General features: G+C 48.1%; 1 protein-coding gene across 1 annotated transcript; it reads left to right on the forward strand.

Moving 5' to 3' along the window:
- Positions 1-2,166: 2,166 nt before the first annotated feature.
- C20H17orf50 (chromosome 20 C17orf50 homolog) lies at positions 2,167-5,870 on the forward strand. The gene is made up of 4 exons (XM_032789657.2): positions 2,167-2,393; position 3,758; positions 4,866-5,031; positions 5,809-5,870. The coding sequence occupies exons 1-4, from the start codon at positions 2,167-2,169 to the stop codon at positions 5,868-5,870; spliced, it is 456 nt and encodes a 151-aa protein (XP_032645548.1).
- Positions 5,871-15,855: the final 9,985 nt, after the last annotated feature.

Here is a 15,855-nt window from a genome sequence, read left to right on the forward strand (position 1 = left end):
CCTGTGGAGCACGTGTCAGTGAACATTCAAAGAGAAGAGCTGAGGCGAGGATGCAGATATATTGATGAGGCCCTTCCAAGTAAATGAACCACATTTCCCTGACTGGGGCCCGAAGAAAGATGTGGTCACACTACGGGGGTGAGGGGTGTCACAGAACCAGAGAAGAGGAGGGGACGCTGCTATAGGGTGTGGTTAGAGATTATATCAACAAGAGGTTCTTCAGCGGGAGCTATGGGAGGTAGAACGGATCCCAGCAGGGACAAAGATTGCTGGGAGTATGCACAGGTGGGTGGACAGATATTCTTGGCCTGCTGCTCCCACAGAAATCCACTCTCACTGGTTTTAAAAGAAGCAAGGCCGGGCCCTTAGGGTTAGACCTGCTGCAAAGCTGGGCCCTCATGCCCAATGACACAGCATGGGGTGACCCACCAGGGCACTTCCTTCCACTGGCCCGTATGTAGAACCTGCCTGGAGAACCCCCAGGTGTCACAATGAGCCACAGCCCAGTGGCTGGCGGCTAGGGAGCTGACAGCGGCTTCACAGCAAGTGGCATGGAGGCCTTGGCAGGTGAGGCTCGGCTAAGTGACTTTCTCCTGAAATCCCTTGAAAATTAATCTACAGGAGGAATTAAAAATGTTAAAGCTGAGTGAGCAGGAGGACAGCTGGGGCCTTGTGATACTTAATCCTGCCTCAGCATAGGGGGCTAGATTAGGTGACCTCTCAAGGTCCCTTCCACTCCTCCATCACCCTGGTGTAATATGATAAGGGCCCAGACAAGGAGGGCAGGTCTTTCGTGATCTTATTTAAAACCCAGCAACAGACTCCATCTAATTCCCTAACCCTGCCCAATATTGGGAAAAAGGATTTTATATTCCCCTGGGAGTGTATTACCTTATCGAGGACTCCCTGGGCTGCTTGATGCCAGAGAGATCAGATGGACAGACCATGCGTTGGCTGCCTTGGCTCCAGCCATGATGGATTTCATAGGAGCACAGGGCTGAAAGGCACTTCCTGGATCATTGTAGCTGGTCTCCTTAATGCCTCATACAACCCCATGCTCCATTCCTCTTGGACCTGCACACCGGCAGTGATCTCAGTATGCAAGACGCTGTCGCACTGCCCCCAGGCTCAGCGGTGGTTCCCGCATGAGTTTGGTTTCAAACACTGAACTGTATCGGGCTTTCTCTGGGGCTTCTCATAGTTACCGGCACTCTAGCTGCATTGACACAAGGCAAATGCTGCAAGAAATGATTTTGCATCATTCCGAAGTTCAGTGCTCCCTCTGGGAGTGTGGCATTGCCACGTGCTTGGAGAGAAGGGCCAATTCCTGTGGTCCTCTTTCCCATCCCCTGCTGGAAGGAAGGGGGTGGCTCCAAGAACCGGTTTGATCACTCATTGCTCCCTGTGTTGATTAGCCATCCCCAGGCAGTATTCTGAGATTGGCATGCCACTCGCTCAGATTAGAGCAGGGTGAGTTGAGCCCTGATAAGACCCACCAAGTCCAGACCCACACGGCTTGAGCAGCAGAGGTGGAGCATGGCTGGATTTTGGTGGCACACACGTATGCGTTAAAGTGATTTGTTGCATTTTCACTGGTGCTGGGCAATACCATGTAACATTATGCAAAGAGCAATCAGCCAATGAGAAACTCCCTCACCGTGGTTTGTTTAATGGCTTAGAGAGCATTGCAAGGATTTTACTTCAAAGCTTATAGACACAACAGGTCCTCTCCCCAAACCACACCCACCATTAACTATGGCCTAGAACAGCTGGTTACAGTTTGAGAGATGAGATGAGCCCCACATCATGTTTTGGAAGGTAACAGGCTGTGGGACCAGATAACTGAATCCAGAGCTGGGGGGCCTCTCACTGGTAATGCCCAATCCCAAGGAATCTGGATCCAGCAACTACCAGCCAAAGCACCCCTCTGGCTAGGGAGGCAAAAAGCAGTTTTGTTCTGTGGTTTCACATAAGTGCCCAGAGACCTTTGGCCACATGGTCAACCCAGAGAATGACCATCACGAGTCAGGCAAGAAAGGGCCCTGGCTGGTCACCAGGGTCCTTGGTCATAGCAGCAGGTAAAGGATATAAACATACCAGGAGCCTTGGCCCCAACTTCATTTTATGCTGCTGTTTTCCCCTCCCCCAGCATTTTGATAGCTTACCATGTCTTGGTGGAGAAAAGAAGAGGAGGAGGAGAAGGAGGTGGCTGAAGAGCTGAAAGTGGTAGAAGAGGACACAGAGAAAGAGAGCATAGTTTCCTACTCCCCCCTTTCTCCTCAGACTTCAAGCACAGAGGAGGTCCAAGAGCTGAACAATGCAGAGCAGAACTGGTTCTGGGGCTGGCTCTCGCCTTTCTCCCTCTTCTCCGGTTTGACCACACTGGCAGACAGGTACCGGCACTGGGAACCTGGGAGCAGGCCATGCTCTGCAGAGGGCGACTATCTGGCGGTAACGTCCCCCATACCATAGGTGTGAGGGCCTCACATCTATGGTATGGGGGATGTTACTACAATGGCATGACAGTGTGGGAGGTGTCCCTCCAAGTCCTCTAGTGAACCCGGAAGGTCACTCCAAGCTGTCACCATTTTCTTCCTAATTTTTAAATTCCCTGGAGGCTGAAGCCCTCTGCCCCAGCTCATGTGCAGTTACCAGCGGAAGCGTCCCACACACTGGGGCTCAGTTGTGGCCAGGCTGGTCTAAAGGAACTGTTTGCATGACCTACTCCATCCTTGGCCTCTCCACTGGGACGGAGCATTATCAATGCCTGTTCTCTGAAATGACAGGGAGCTCTGTGTGGATGAATTAGAACTCTGCAAAGAACTGATTTTTCAGTTCAGTGGCTGAACCAAAACATTGGAAAACAGTTTGTTTCAGGGCAACCCAAAAAAGTAGTTTCATTTCATTTTGGGGCTTTTAAAAAAAAACTTGTTAAAAATAAAATTGCAGTAAAATGTTTTTAAAAAGGCATTTTGCATTAAAAAAAATCTAACTTCTAGCTCAAAAATGTCAAAATAAAATGTTTTGATTTGGGGAGAATTTTTCCCCCTTTTTTCTTTTAACTGAAACAATTTGACAAATGTAACCCAAATTCATAGAATGTTTTGACTGTCCCAAATCTGCATTTTTTGACAAAGAAATTTTGGGCAGAAAAATGGTGTTGAACTGTTGTTACTTTGGAATACCGGGGTGATAGTTTTCATGTTATGGACAATTATCCACTACAAGTGGGCCTGAGACTGGCAATAACTCATTTCATTTAGACCATATCATGGCCATCACATGGGTAATGACTTTCAATCACTGCTAGCATGGACTGGATTGAAAATGGTGACCTAGAGATGAAACAGGCAACCTCCAGTTACCTCAATACTGATCCCTAAAGCCTTCCAGTGTCATGTGTGTACTAACATATATAAAGAGCAACACTATACTTTCAGCCTGAATTAATTATCTTAAAGGAAACAACAAATCAAGAAAGAACAAAAGAAAAGTCTTCATATGAGAGCACCATCTGTGCATCTCCTCTGGAATCTGCTGCTTCATTTCTGCCTCCCAAAATGTCAGCAGAAAGAATTAGTGCCCAGAAAACCAAGTCCAAGCTGGATTCCAAACTGGCACTGGTGCGACCGCTGCTGGAATACCGTGTCCAGTTCTGGTGGCCACAATGCAGGAAGGATGTTGATAAATTGGAGATGGTTCAGAGAAGAGCCATGAGAATGATTAAAGGATTAGCAAACATGCCCTACAGTGATAGAGTCAAAGAGCTCAATCTATTTAGCATAGCAAAGAGAAAGTTAAGGAGACACTTGATTCCAGTCTACTAGTAGCTATGTGGGGAACTGATATTTAATAATGGGCTCTTCAGTGTAGCAGAGAAAGGTCTGACATGGCTGGAAGTTGAAGCTAGACAGTGAGGGTAATTTATCACTGGAACAATTTAACAAGGGTCCTCCTGGTGGATTCTCCATCACTGACAATTTTTAAAATCGAGATGGGATGGTTTTCTGAAAGCTCTGCTCTAGGAATTATTTTGGGCAGGTCTCTGGCCTGTGTCATACAGGAGGTCAGACTAGGTGATCACAATGGCCCCTTTTGGCCTTTGAATCTATGTACCAAAGCCAGTCCCCTAGTTTGTCCCCCAGTTACTCCTATGCCTCTCCAGACCACAATTCTTCCTGACGAGAAAGGACAGGTAGGACCTCCTTCCCAGCTTATCAATGGCATTCCTTCATCAGCAGACAGGGTTAGCTGTTGGGCTGGCAAGGCTTGTTCTGAAGGCATCTGTTTCTTAACATCAGAGCAGGAGTTTGGTTCAGAGGGTAAGAATTTAGCAAGCAGGTCAAAATGTGGGTTCAGAAACCTAACCTAGGAACATGAGAATCGCCAGATCCCTGTCCCAGATAGCTCTGGTTTTCTGCTGGATTGATTAGACACTTGATCTATCTCCACCTAATCTAGTGCCCTGTCCCCAGGTGTCCACTACCAGCTGCTTCAAAGGAAGGTGATCATCTGTACCATGCTGTCCAAAGGAGACATTTCTTCCTTAGTCTTGTAGGTCAGCAGCTGTCACCCCTGAAGTAGGAGATTTGATATTTTATTTTCTTAGCTTGCATAATGAATGTGATTAGTCATCTGAAAACTAGGAAGCCATTTAAACACCCGTCATTTCATCACCTTGAAATTGACATCTCCTAAACTTGCCACACAAGAAACACATGGTCTGCTGCTATAATCAGTGTCATCCCACAGGGCTGGGGAAGAGACTTGCCACAGAGCAGAAGCCATGATGACTTCCTCTCATCTCCCTTTTCCTTCCTAGGAAGAGCTCTCCGCCGGAGCCCATCTGTTGCCTGCTGGACAAGAAGATGCCCCCAGGGAACACATGCTCCGAGTGCGAGATCCTGTTCTGCAGGAAGTGTGAGGGGCTGCACTACAACCCGGGTTTCATAGAGCACTGCATCCTGGGCCATGGCAAGGAAGAGCCAGCGGGCAGGGGCTCGGGCCTCATCAGCCCCATTCTGAGCGCAGGTGGGTTCAAACAGCTGATAGGCTGGGATTTGACAGTTGTGAACCACCAGGTACATGGGCTCCAACCTGCCTCTTGTGCCGCAGGCATGGCACCAGGGTCACCCTAGGTATGTCAGGGCCTTGCGCAGAGGATCCTTGTGCTTCCCCTTTACCCCCATCTCAAAGCAGATCCCCCTCTCCTGCACTCCCCACTTCCCATCCCTTTGCCCCCATTCTCCCCTTCCTCTTGCTAAGGAGTGGGACCCAAGCCAGCCTCCATGTGCAGAATACCAGAAACTCAGTATGAATTGCATACCCTTCTCTGGGGCTGCCTCCAAACCAGCCTGTCTCTTCCTGCTCCCAGAGCCCTGCGCTCTTCCAGCCAGCTGGCTTCCTCCTGCAGTAGAGCTCTTCCCAGAATCATGGCTTCCCCCAACGATAAAGCCCTTGCTAGCCACCTCTCCAGCTCCAGTGCTGGTTGGAAGCTCAGCCTGCATGGGGCATAACATCAGCACCGAGGACACACAGCTGATGCCAGCATTACACAGGGTTAGGGCCACAGTAGATTCCCAAGCTGGTCCAGCTGGCTGGGGGCTGGCACCTGCCCTGTAGCAGGGAGCAGCATCTAGAGCAGAGGCAAAAGGAGATGGGATATTATGAGAAAGCGAGAGGCCACTAGACCACTCACAATTAAACACTAAGAGGAGATTGAAAGTCAGAGCATTCATCATTCAGGCTGTCAAACCCTCCCAACCCTGCCCCTCTGCAATCATAACGTGTGATCGTCCCTTATTCCAGATTCCATCAACCTGGCTGTCGTTCCAGGGGGAACAGAAGATGAAGAAATAAAGAGAAAATGAAGTGGCGACTGTAATCGTTCTCCTTTATTCCCCCATAAATCACCTGACACCACAGACAGGCAGAGACTGCATTGGCATCAGTATTCTTGCTCCCAAAAAAAGGTGAGGGGCTGCCTGCATGATGACTTCTCTACCTGGCCCGTGTGCTCATAGTTCTTCTCTGAACCATCTCCCTGGTCTTCCACAGCGCACAAGAAACTTTCCAATAGGACTGGTTGAAAATTAGCCATTGGGACTTTTTCCTTCATGGAAAATGGAGGGTGTTCAATTAAACAAAAATTTCTGCAGAAAGCACCTGTTTTTACTCAAAACAATTCGGTGTGTCACTGCAAACATGAAAATCTGAACACTTGGGGCCAACCAACAATTTATTTATTTTTAATTTCTACAGGCTTTGGTCAAAAAAAAAATAGTTTGGTTTGCAGCATTTTCAGCCAAAAGTTTATGGGGTTTGGTTGCCAAAAATTGAGAATTTTTTCAGTTTCGGACTTTTTGTCAAAAATAAAATAAAATAAAAGGGAAAAAATTTCCACCCAAAAATCCTCCCAACACACCCAAACATTTCCCAACCAGATCTCCCCTTGCCCGGCCCTCCACCCCCACCAATGGAAGAGAAAAACAATACAGAAGGTTTCTTACACACCTCAGACCAATATCTCCACCTTCTCTTCCATGCTGGCATCTGAGTGCTACACATAAGAATGAGGGTGTTATACAGATTGCATCAGCAACCCAAAAAAGTGACAGGCACTTTCCATCCGGAGACAGAGACAATCCCTGGATGGGAAGCATGTTAAAAAAATCCCAAGGATGCAGAAGGATTAGTTAGGGTGATAAAAAGGGCTGCACCTAAGAGTAAGGTGCTGCAAGAGGCTATGATAGAGTCTGTTGGCGGAGGAAGGCATTTGACAGTGGCCGGAGATACATACATCCTGCACAGTCAGTGCTGGGAATGGAGAAGAGCTTTGGAGCTGAACAAGCGTCTTTCCATTGGCTGCAGCGGACTTTGGATCTTGCTCCAGGGCTTGATCATGCCTGTCTTCTGTGATTGTCACCTCTTCAACCGCCATTCACTGATAATTCCCCCTCATCAGTCTCATTTCCACTGACGGGCCACCAGCATGGGTCATGTCTATACGGGGAAGCTGCTGAAATTCTCCCACCATGAGTCTAGTGCTGATGCAAGCTCTCCCAGGTCTAGCAAGGAGGGGAGTATAGCCTTTGTTGCCCGCTGGTGTTCCAGACAGTGCTGACACCAGTGCTGGCAGGCAATAGCTTGGCCACCGTTGCTAGCACAGGTAGCACTGCATTGCTGACAGATCATTGGTGGAAGATTTCAGAACATTCTTTGCGTAGAAGCACCCTGACTTGGAGAGTGGAGCTTCATTACAGCCACTCATCAGCAGGTCAAGGAGGCTGAAATTCACCCTTGGAGAAGGCCTACACACCCCTTAAATCACAGCTAAGCCCTCAAAATAGAGTAGTGCATAGGCCTTCTGCTTGTTGTGACAGATGCTATTTTGTCAGTGTTCAGGGATTGAAACAGTTGTCACGCAGTCCCCAGGCGATGCTCTGGAATTGCTCCCCACAAAGCCAGTCAGGACTTTGGGGAGCCTCTTCTCCCTTGGAGTAGACTGTCTTCAGGGCAAGACGCTCACACAGCTTCACCTCCTGGGTCTCTCCTTGGAGCATTCAGCATGTGCCCCTCCATGCGTTTCCCACAGCGAGTCTGCCCAGGCGGGGTCCTGGGGAAGCCACAGGGTCCTGCACCCATTCTTTTGGCACCAGGCCGACTGCACAGCGAGGTATACTAGTGAGAGCCAGTAAACCAGAGGCTTATTAGATGACAAACAAAGAACAAAGCAGGAATGCAGGGCAAGACATTAGAAAGGCGAAGGCACAAAAATGAGCTCAACTGCTATGGGAAATAAAGGGAAACAAGAGATTTTATCATAACATTAGAAGAGAGGAGGAAGACAAGGACAGAGTAGGCACTGTAGTGAGGGGAGATATAAAGTAACAGGAAAGTGGAAATGGGCAAGAGATGCTTAATGACTTCTTTGTTTCGGTCTTAGCACTGAGAAAGTCTGAAGGAATGTTTAACAAAGATGAATGCTTATGGAAGGAGTAGGTTTAGAAGATAAAATAAAAAAAGCCGCAGAAAGTTAAAACATCACTTAGAAAGAGTTAGATGAGCAAGTCACTGCAGAGCTGATTGAAATGCATCCTAGAATACTAAGACTTTAATAGACGAAGGCTAATCTGAGCCTCTAGCTATTATCTTGAAAGTCATGGGAGAACGGTGAAGAGAATTCCAGAAGACGGAAAGGGCAAATATAATGCCGCATCCCTAAAAAAGGGAAATAAAAACAACCCAGGAAACTACAGACCGCAAAGTTAGTTAAAAAACTTCTGTGCGCAGGGAAGATAATGAGAGGCAAGTAATTAAAGAACTCATCTGCACACTTGGAAGGTGTAAGGTATAGGGCAAAGCCAGCCATGGATTGTAAATGAACAAACTCGTGTCAACCCAATCTGATGCGCTTTCTTGATAAGGATAACAGTCTTGTGGATAAGGGAGAAGGGCGGTGGAATGTGGTATACCTAGACTTAGTAAGGGCATGTTGATACGGTCATCGCACGATATCCTGTATTGATAAACTAGGCAATCGAATTTAGATGGGGCTAGCTACATAGGGTGGGTCATAAACTGGCTGGATAACTGTACTCAGAGCGTTAATGAATGGTTCCCATCCTGCTTGGTAAGAAGGTTAAGTGGGTTCCCAGGGGTCGTGCTGGGACCCAGTCAGGCTCTGTTCAATATTTCATTCAATGATTTAGATGTTGGCATATGAAAGATCCGCTTACTTAAGTTTGTGGAGCGATGACCGCAAACGGGAGGCGATTGCAACTCGCTTTGGAGGACAAGGGTCAAAATTCCTAAAATGATCTGGACAAATTGGGAGAAAATGGTCTGAGGTAAACCCGATGAAGTTCAATAAAGACAAATGCAAAAAGTTGCTCGCCAGCTTAGGAAGGAGAGAGAGTCAGTTTTTCACACTCCAGCATGGGAGAGACTGTCTAAGACGGAGTGATGGAGAAAGAGATCTAGGGGTCGATAGTGGACCACAAGCTAAATATGAGTCAACATGTGATACATGTTGCAAAAAAAGCAAAAGCGTGATTCTGGGATTCATTAACAAGGTGTGGTGTAACACGACACGAGAAGCTCATTCTTCGGGAGCGCGTGTTAGCCTCAACTGGAGTATTGTGTCCAGTTCTGGGCCACCAAGCATTTTTCAAGAAAGATGTGGAGAAATTGGAGAGGCGCTCGAAGCAAGAAGGAGCACAAGAGTTAAAAGGTCTAGAGAACATGACTATGAAGGAAGGGCTGAAAGAACTGGGTTGTTTAAGTTTGAGGACAAAGAAGAAAGTACTCGAATAGGAGGACATGGATAGCAAGTTTTCAGTATATAAAAGGGTGTAACAGGGCAGGAGAAAACTTGTTCACCTTAGCCTCTAAGGATAGAACAAGAAGCAATGGGCTTAAACTACAGCAAGGGAGGTTTAGGTTGGACATTAGGAAAGTTCCTAACCTGTCAGGGGTGGTTCAACACTGGAATAAATTGCCTAACGGAGGTTGTGTAATCTCCATCTCTGGAGATATTAGGGAGTAGGTTAGATAAATGTCTATCAGGGATGGTCTAGACAGTATTTGGTCCTGCCATGAGGGCAGGGGACTGGACTCGATGACCTCTCGAGGTCCCTTCCAGTCCTAGAGTCTACGACAGGAGCACGGACCTTGTAGGTACAGAGAACTGGACCCCTCAGCCGGGTCCATTCTGGGATCAGCGAGCCAGACAACCCCGTCTGCACTCACCCCTCGTCCCCAGCCAGCTCCAGACTAACAACCCCCTCCAGCCCCTCCTTTCTGGCCTTTGTCTCTTTGTTTGTTCGTCTTCTGGTGTTTGAGCCTCTAGGATGCACTTGCTTCATCTCTTTTAAGTTTTTCTCTGCCATCACAAGGACTAGACACTTATAGAAAAAGGTCAGACGAAATTAAAAAAAATTAAAAGACATGGCTCCAGGAGAACATCATTAATTGTGAAAGTTGGGAACACCAGAACATGAACAGTTCCCCAGACACTTGCTTTCCTTCCCCGTAACAAAGGCTTGCAGAATTACAGTGTCTAGTTTGGATCATTTGTTCAAAACCTCCAGAGAGAAAGAGAGAGAGATAATGGACATTTTATGGACCATAGATTTAGCCTCACATATTTTGGCTGCATCAGTGTAACCCCACCCCCAAGAGCAAGTGCGCAAGAAGTTTGTGACTTGACACAGAATTGAACTCTGCCGGCCAACACCACATTGGGGAAGGAGGTCCAAGTGGCCCAAGAATCTCAAATATTCCCGCAGGCTCAGGAATGCTGCATTCCTGGCATACTCCGAGAAGCAAGGTCGTGGAGGAGAAAAGACCCATTGTAAAACGGGCTCTGAGACAGGGCTGCCTCATGGCTTGGACCTTGCCATATTATATGAAGTAGGAGCTCTATCACACCCAGCCCAAGGAGCTAAGATGGGAGGATCTCAGCATAGACAGCTGGGGCAGTGCTAATTAGCAGGTGCCTTGGGTCTATTTCTTCTGGCCTGTCCCACAAGGGAGGTCAGGGGAAGCAGCTCCTTCTATTTTCTCTACTACTTCTTGGACTTCGTTGGAGAATCCTCCTCCTTCCATTTCTGCTTCCCCAGCTCATGTGATCCACTTACTGCTCAGGATCAACCCTACAATAACAAACCAGCCTGCTGCTTTTGCGTAGCCCTACAATAACAAATCAATGCGTGCTGCCCTGCACTCCAACAATAACAAACCAGTCAGCATGCAGCCCGATGCTTCTGAGCAACCCTACGATAACAAAGCAGGGTGTGTAACCCAGCACTCTTGCATAACCATACAATAACAAATCATTACATGCAATGGAGAAAAAATATTTCAGCTCGGGAAGAGATTTCCATTTTAAGCTCCAGGAAGTTATTGTGACACTGAGTAGAAAAATGGGATTTAACATATTCTGACCAAACTGCTCAGCTGGGTCTTTTGTGGCTCATCCTGCACTGCCGGAAACCCTGCTTGCATCAGAGTCACATACTCTGAATTAGAGCCGCCCTCACATCCTCCGGCAATCCCTTAATTCCGCAGCAACTGTTCGGGGCATTCCACAAGGCTTGTTCTTGAGATGATTTTACAAGTAAGGATGTGTATAGCTGCAAACAACTTGCTGCCATGAGAACAATCCCAGAATGCACAAAGGCCAACGACTGACCATTGCACCATGGGATGCCTTCCCAGAAAGCGGTCTGGTCTGTACCGGGACCAGTCCTATTCAACATATTCATAAATGATCTGGAAAATGGGTAAACAGTGAGGTGGCAAAATTTGCACATGATACAAAACTACTCAAGATAGTTAAGTCCCAAGCAGACTGCGAAGAGCTACAAAAGGATCTCACAAAACTGGGTGACTGGGCAACAAAATGGTAGATGAAATTCAATGTTGATAAGTGCAAAGTAATGCACATTGGAAAACATAATCCCAACTATACATATAAAATGATGGGGTCTAAATTAGCTGTTACCACGCAAGAAAGATCTGGGAGTCATTGTGGATAGTTCTCTGAAAACATCCACTCACTGTGCAGCGGCTGTCAAAAAGGTTAACAATGTTGGGAATCATTAAGAAAGGGATAGATAATAAAACAGAAAATATCATATTGCCTCTATATAAATCCATGATACGCCCACATCTTGAATACTGCGTGCAGACGTGGTTGCCCCAGCTCAAAAAAATTATATTGGAATTGGAAAAGGTTCAGAAATGGGCAACAAAAATGATTAAGGGTATGGAACAGCTTCTGTATGAGGAGAGATTAATAAGACCGAGACTTTTCAGCTTGGAACAGAGACGATTACAGGGGGGATATGACAGAGGTCTAGAAAATCATGACTGGTGTAGAGAAAGTAAATAAGGAAGTGTTATTTACTCCATCTCATAACACAAGAACTAGGGGTCACCAAATGAAATTAATAGCAGCAGGTTTAAAACAAACAAGAGGAAGTATTTTTTCACACAAACACCCAGTCAGCCTGTGGAATTCCTTGCCACAGGATGTTGTGAAGGCCAAGACTATAACAGGGTTCAAGAAAGAACTAGATAAATTCGTGGAGAATAGGTCCATCAATGGCTATTAGCCAGGATGGGTAGGGATGGTGTCCCTAGCCTCTGTTTGCCAGAAGCTGGGAATGGGCGACAGGGGATGGATCACTTGATGATGACCTGTTCTGTTCATTCCCTCTGGGGCACCTGGCATTGGCCACTGTCGGAAGACAGGATACTGGGCTAGATGGACCTTTGGGCTGACCCAGCGTGGCCACTCTTATGGTTATCTGGAAAAGCACAGTGCTTTGTGGTTGCCTGATTCACAGGGAAGTGCCTTAAACCAACATCGCCAAAGCATGTGGCAGCACCCTTTGGCTGTGGTTATTCTGCTTTAGTTATAGTGGAAGAACATGCTCTGAAACATTTTCCCCATGTAGAGAAGACCTTATATAGCTCAGTAGCTAGCGAGATCCCATTCGGCCTTGAGCCTGGATGTTTATCTAGCATCATCTTGCTTGAATTCCAACACCCTGCTGCGCTCCCTGGCAAAGGAATTGGTCCAGGCTGTAAAAAAGCAAGTGACAGGTGAGGAACAGCATGTTCTACTCATTGGGCCTTCTGCGTTAACACAATTGGAGCCCATCTATGGAAAAGGATAAGCACGTTTCTCACTAGACAGTGGGACCTGCATGGAGGTGAATGGCAGAGCCTGAGCACAGGGTCATAGATACAATCACAGATCTAGTGCTAGGAGAAAACCCATTCACAAACGACCCCCCCTCCTCCAAGTGTCAGCCCTTATAGAAGCAGTTAAGAGCCTGGCAGTGCCTTGTGTTTGTACAGCGCCTTGCACAAGGGGGTTGTGGTCCGTGATGGAGGCTCCCAGGTGCTAAGATAATACAAATAAATCATCAGAACCCCTGAAACATACACCAAGGGGCAGGCTCACCTCTGATCAGGGCTGCAGTCAGCACTCTACCATCAACATCTTGTCTCCTGCCACGCAAAGCACCTCCCACGACCGGAGAAGAGGCCTCATTGTTTAGTCGTTAGCGCAGGGCTTGGGTTTTGGTTCTACTCCCGGTTCTGCCACGGACTTGCTGCGTGGCCTTGGTCAGGTCCTCTTGCCTTTGGGTGCTCTTGTTTCCCCATTTGTAGAATGCGCCTAGCGATACCCACCTACCTCATGGGATTGGCGTGTGTTGGCTGGTTCAGTCACTTAGATGTATTGGGTGCTCTGCGACAGGGAGTGTAACTATTAGCAGACTATAGTTCAAGCATTGGCCTAATTCCAACACTGTGTGAGATCCTCTTTGTCCTTCATCAAATGAGACACCTCTGTGCCGCCTCCAGGAACATGCCCGTTCATTAGCAATTCCACATCTGATTTCCCTGAAGTCCGGGGAGCTGCCATCCTTTCTGATTAACATGCTTGGCCTTTCTTCCCAGCCCCTGATCTGAGAAGAAATTCCTTCCCAGCCCTTTCATAGACCTGTGTTTCTGTCCTTTCCCCCTACCTATCTCCCCCACTGCCACTGAACATTGGGAGCTGGTGGAGGTTGGGCTAGGGGGCCAGATCCCTAAGCGGGGTAAGTTGTTTGAGGGCTGCGAAGTTGGAGCAGGAATGAACTGGGCCCACCCTGCTCTCCACATGTATTGCGACACCTTCCGCATTGTTTTGCATTTTATATGGCCAACATACCTGGGTGTCAATAGGCAGCAAACAAAAAACACCCCTGGCATGTTACAACATGAAGAAAAACAAACAGGGAAAATGCCCCTTTGTCTCTTCAGAAAGGAGGGAGGAGTGACTCCTCAGCCAGAGCTGGTGCAGGCTAGGAAGCGGTCAATATCGTGTCTCACCGGCTCATCTCCAAACAGAACCGGCATCACCCGTGCTCTGCTGCTATGGACAGCCATGAGTTAATCCTCCATGCTCCTCATTTCAGCTCTGGAGGAAAATGAAATTAACAAATCACAATGCCGGAAAAAATCCTTGCTAATCAGGGACCTGCTCCTGTGAGGTGAGGCCCTTTAATCCCCACTGAAAGATCGGATCCCAAGGCAGGACCAAGCCCTTATGTAGTATAATGCCCTTCATACACACTGTAGCCCTAAACGCTTTGCAGAGTTAAACCAGCTCTTCACTGCAGGGACTGGGGTTTAGTACAGGGAAGAGGCAGCTGAGCAGGCAGTGGCCAGGGCGAAAAAGAGACCTTGGGAAATCTGCATGTGCTGTTGTTGTGCCAGTTGCAATTTGGACAGGTACAGATGAAAAGCTTCTGACAGGTGCCTGTGACAATCAGATCAGAAAGAAACTTTTCCCTGGCCCTGGAAAATAACCCACTTAATGCCTTTATTGTGACCACTGAATTTCACTACTTTGGTCCAAAACAATGTGTCTCCAGGCTTCCACTAACAAAGCCAGACCACTCCACTCCCTTACTGGCAGCTAAACTGTTAAAATAAACTCAGCAATGCCAACCACAAACATTCAAAAGAAACCAACAACCCAGATGCCTCCCCCCAAAAAAATCTCGAGAATGGCTTAAAAATCATGAGATTCCTTTTATTTGCATTCTGGGTTTTGAGCCTTTTAGAATTGACTGTGGTCACATTCTCAAGCTTTTCTCTGCAGCAAGGAAGGCTAGAAACTTGCAGTTGTTTTAAATGAAAGCTGAATTTCTCACAAAAATCACATGCCTCCAGGAGCAGGGGGCTTTAAGAAAAAACAGCAGCTGTCGTGAGACCTGGCAATACTGTGAGCTAAGGGTGAGATGCCCAGAGCTGCCTAAGGGGTTGGATACCCAGATCCCATTCATTGCAATAGTCCCTCTGATTGAGGGAGTACAGTCATTATCAGTTAGCAGGGTTCGCAACAGAGGACCTACCTGAGGTATCTTCTTGTTCCCTACGCTTCAGCAGAGGGCTCAAGCTGGTATGATAAACGTGAAGGAGCAGCTGGTACAGCCAGGGCTGGCTTTACGCAGATTCCCCTGATTCCCCGGAATTGGGCCCCATGCCAAAGAGGACCCCACGCCTAAGGGGGCCCCGCTCCGGGGTCTTCGGCAGCATTTCGGTGGGCGGGGGGTCCTTCGGTGCCGCAGAGACCCAGAGCAGACATCCCTGCCACCGAAGTCTTGTGGGAAACCCGAGGGGCGGGCGGGCACAAGCCCACCCACTTCTAAAGGCCCCTCCCCCAGCCTAGCGGGAGGGACCACTGGACCCAGGGACCAAATGAATGCAGGGAACAATAAATGAGAAAAACAAGGACTGAGGCGAAGGTCATAGGTTCAAAACGAGGGTTCCGGATGGGGACACCGAGCAGAGAACCCCGGACAGCGCCCGCTGCTCCTCAAAGGTGTCAAAGGAGCCAGCGGATGCTGCCCAGTGGAACTCTGCCCAGATGCGTGAAACTAGGGAGGAACGGAAATAGGCCCCACAGTTGCAGAGCACTCACTCGTCCAGCATACTCCTCCTGGCAGCGTAGATGGAGAGTTTGGCCAGGGCCAGGAGAAGGTCGACGAGAAGGTCTCACGACTTCGTGGGGCCACAGATGGGGTGTGCAAAAAGGAACAGGTGAAGGGAAAAGAGCAGCCAGAATCTCAACAAGAGGTTCTGGAGAAGCCAGAATAGGGGCTGCAACCTGACGCATTCATGATAGGCATGTGCCAGGTTCTCCCTCACGCCTCAAAAGGGGCAGGCCTCGGGTACAGGTGTGAACCGCGCGAGGTACATGCCTGTGCTCACAGCTCCGTCAAGGAGCCGCCAACCGATGTCCCCACCGCCAACCGATATCCCCGTGGGACCAGGTGGAATAAAGGCTGC

Source organism: Chelonoidis abingdonii, chromosome 20 (genome assembly GCF_003597395.2).
Source record: "Chelonoidis abingdonii isolate Lonesome George chromosome 20, CheloAbing_2.0, whole genome shotgun sequence".
NCBI lineage: Eukaryota > Metazoa > Chordata > Testudines > Testudinidae > Chelonoidis > Chelonoidis abingdonii.

Coding starts and splice junctions, on each gene's coding strand:
- C20H17orf50 (XM_032789657.2), top strand. CDS start 2,167: ATGTCTTGGTGGAGAAAAGAAGAGGAGGAGGAGAAGGAGGTGGCTGAA. Junction 5,032..5,808: donor CAGCCCCATTCTGAGCGCAG/GTGGGTTCAAAC, acceptor CCCTTATTCCAG/ATTCCATCAACCTGGCTGTC.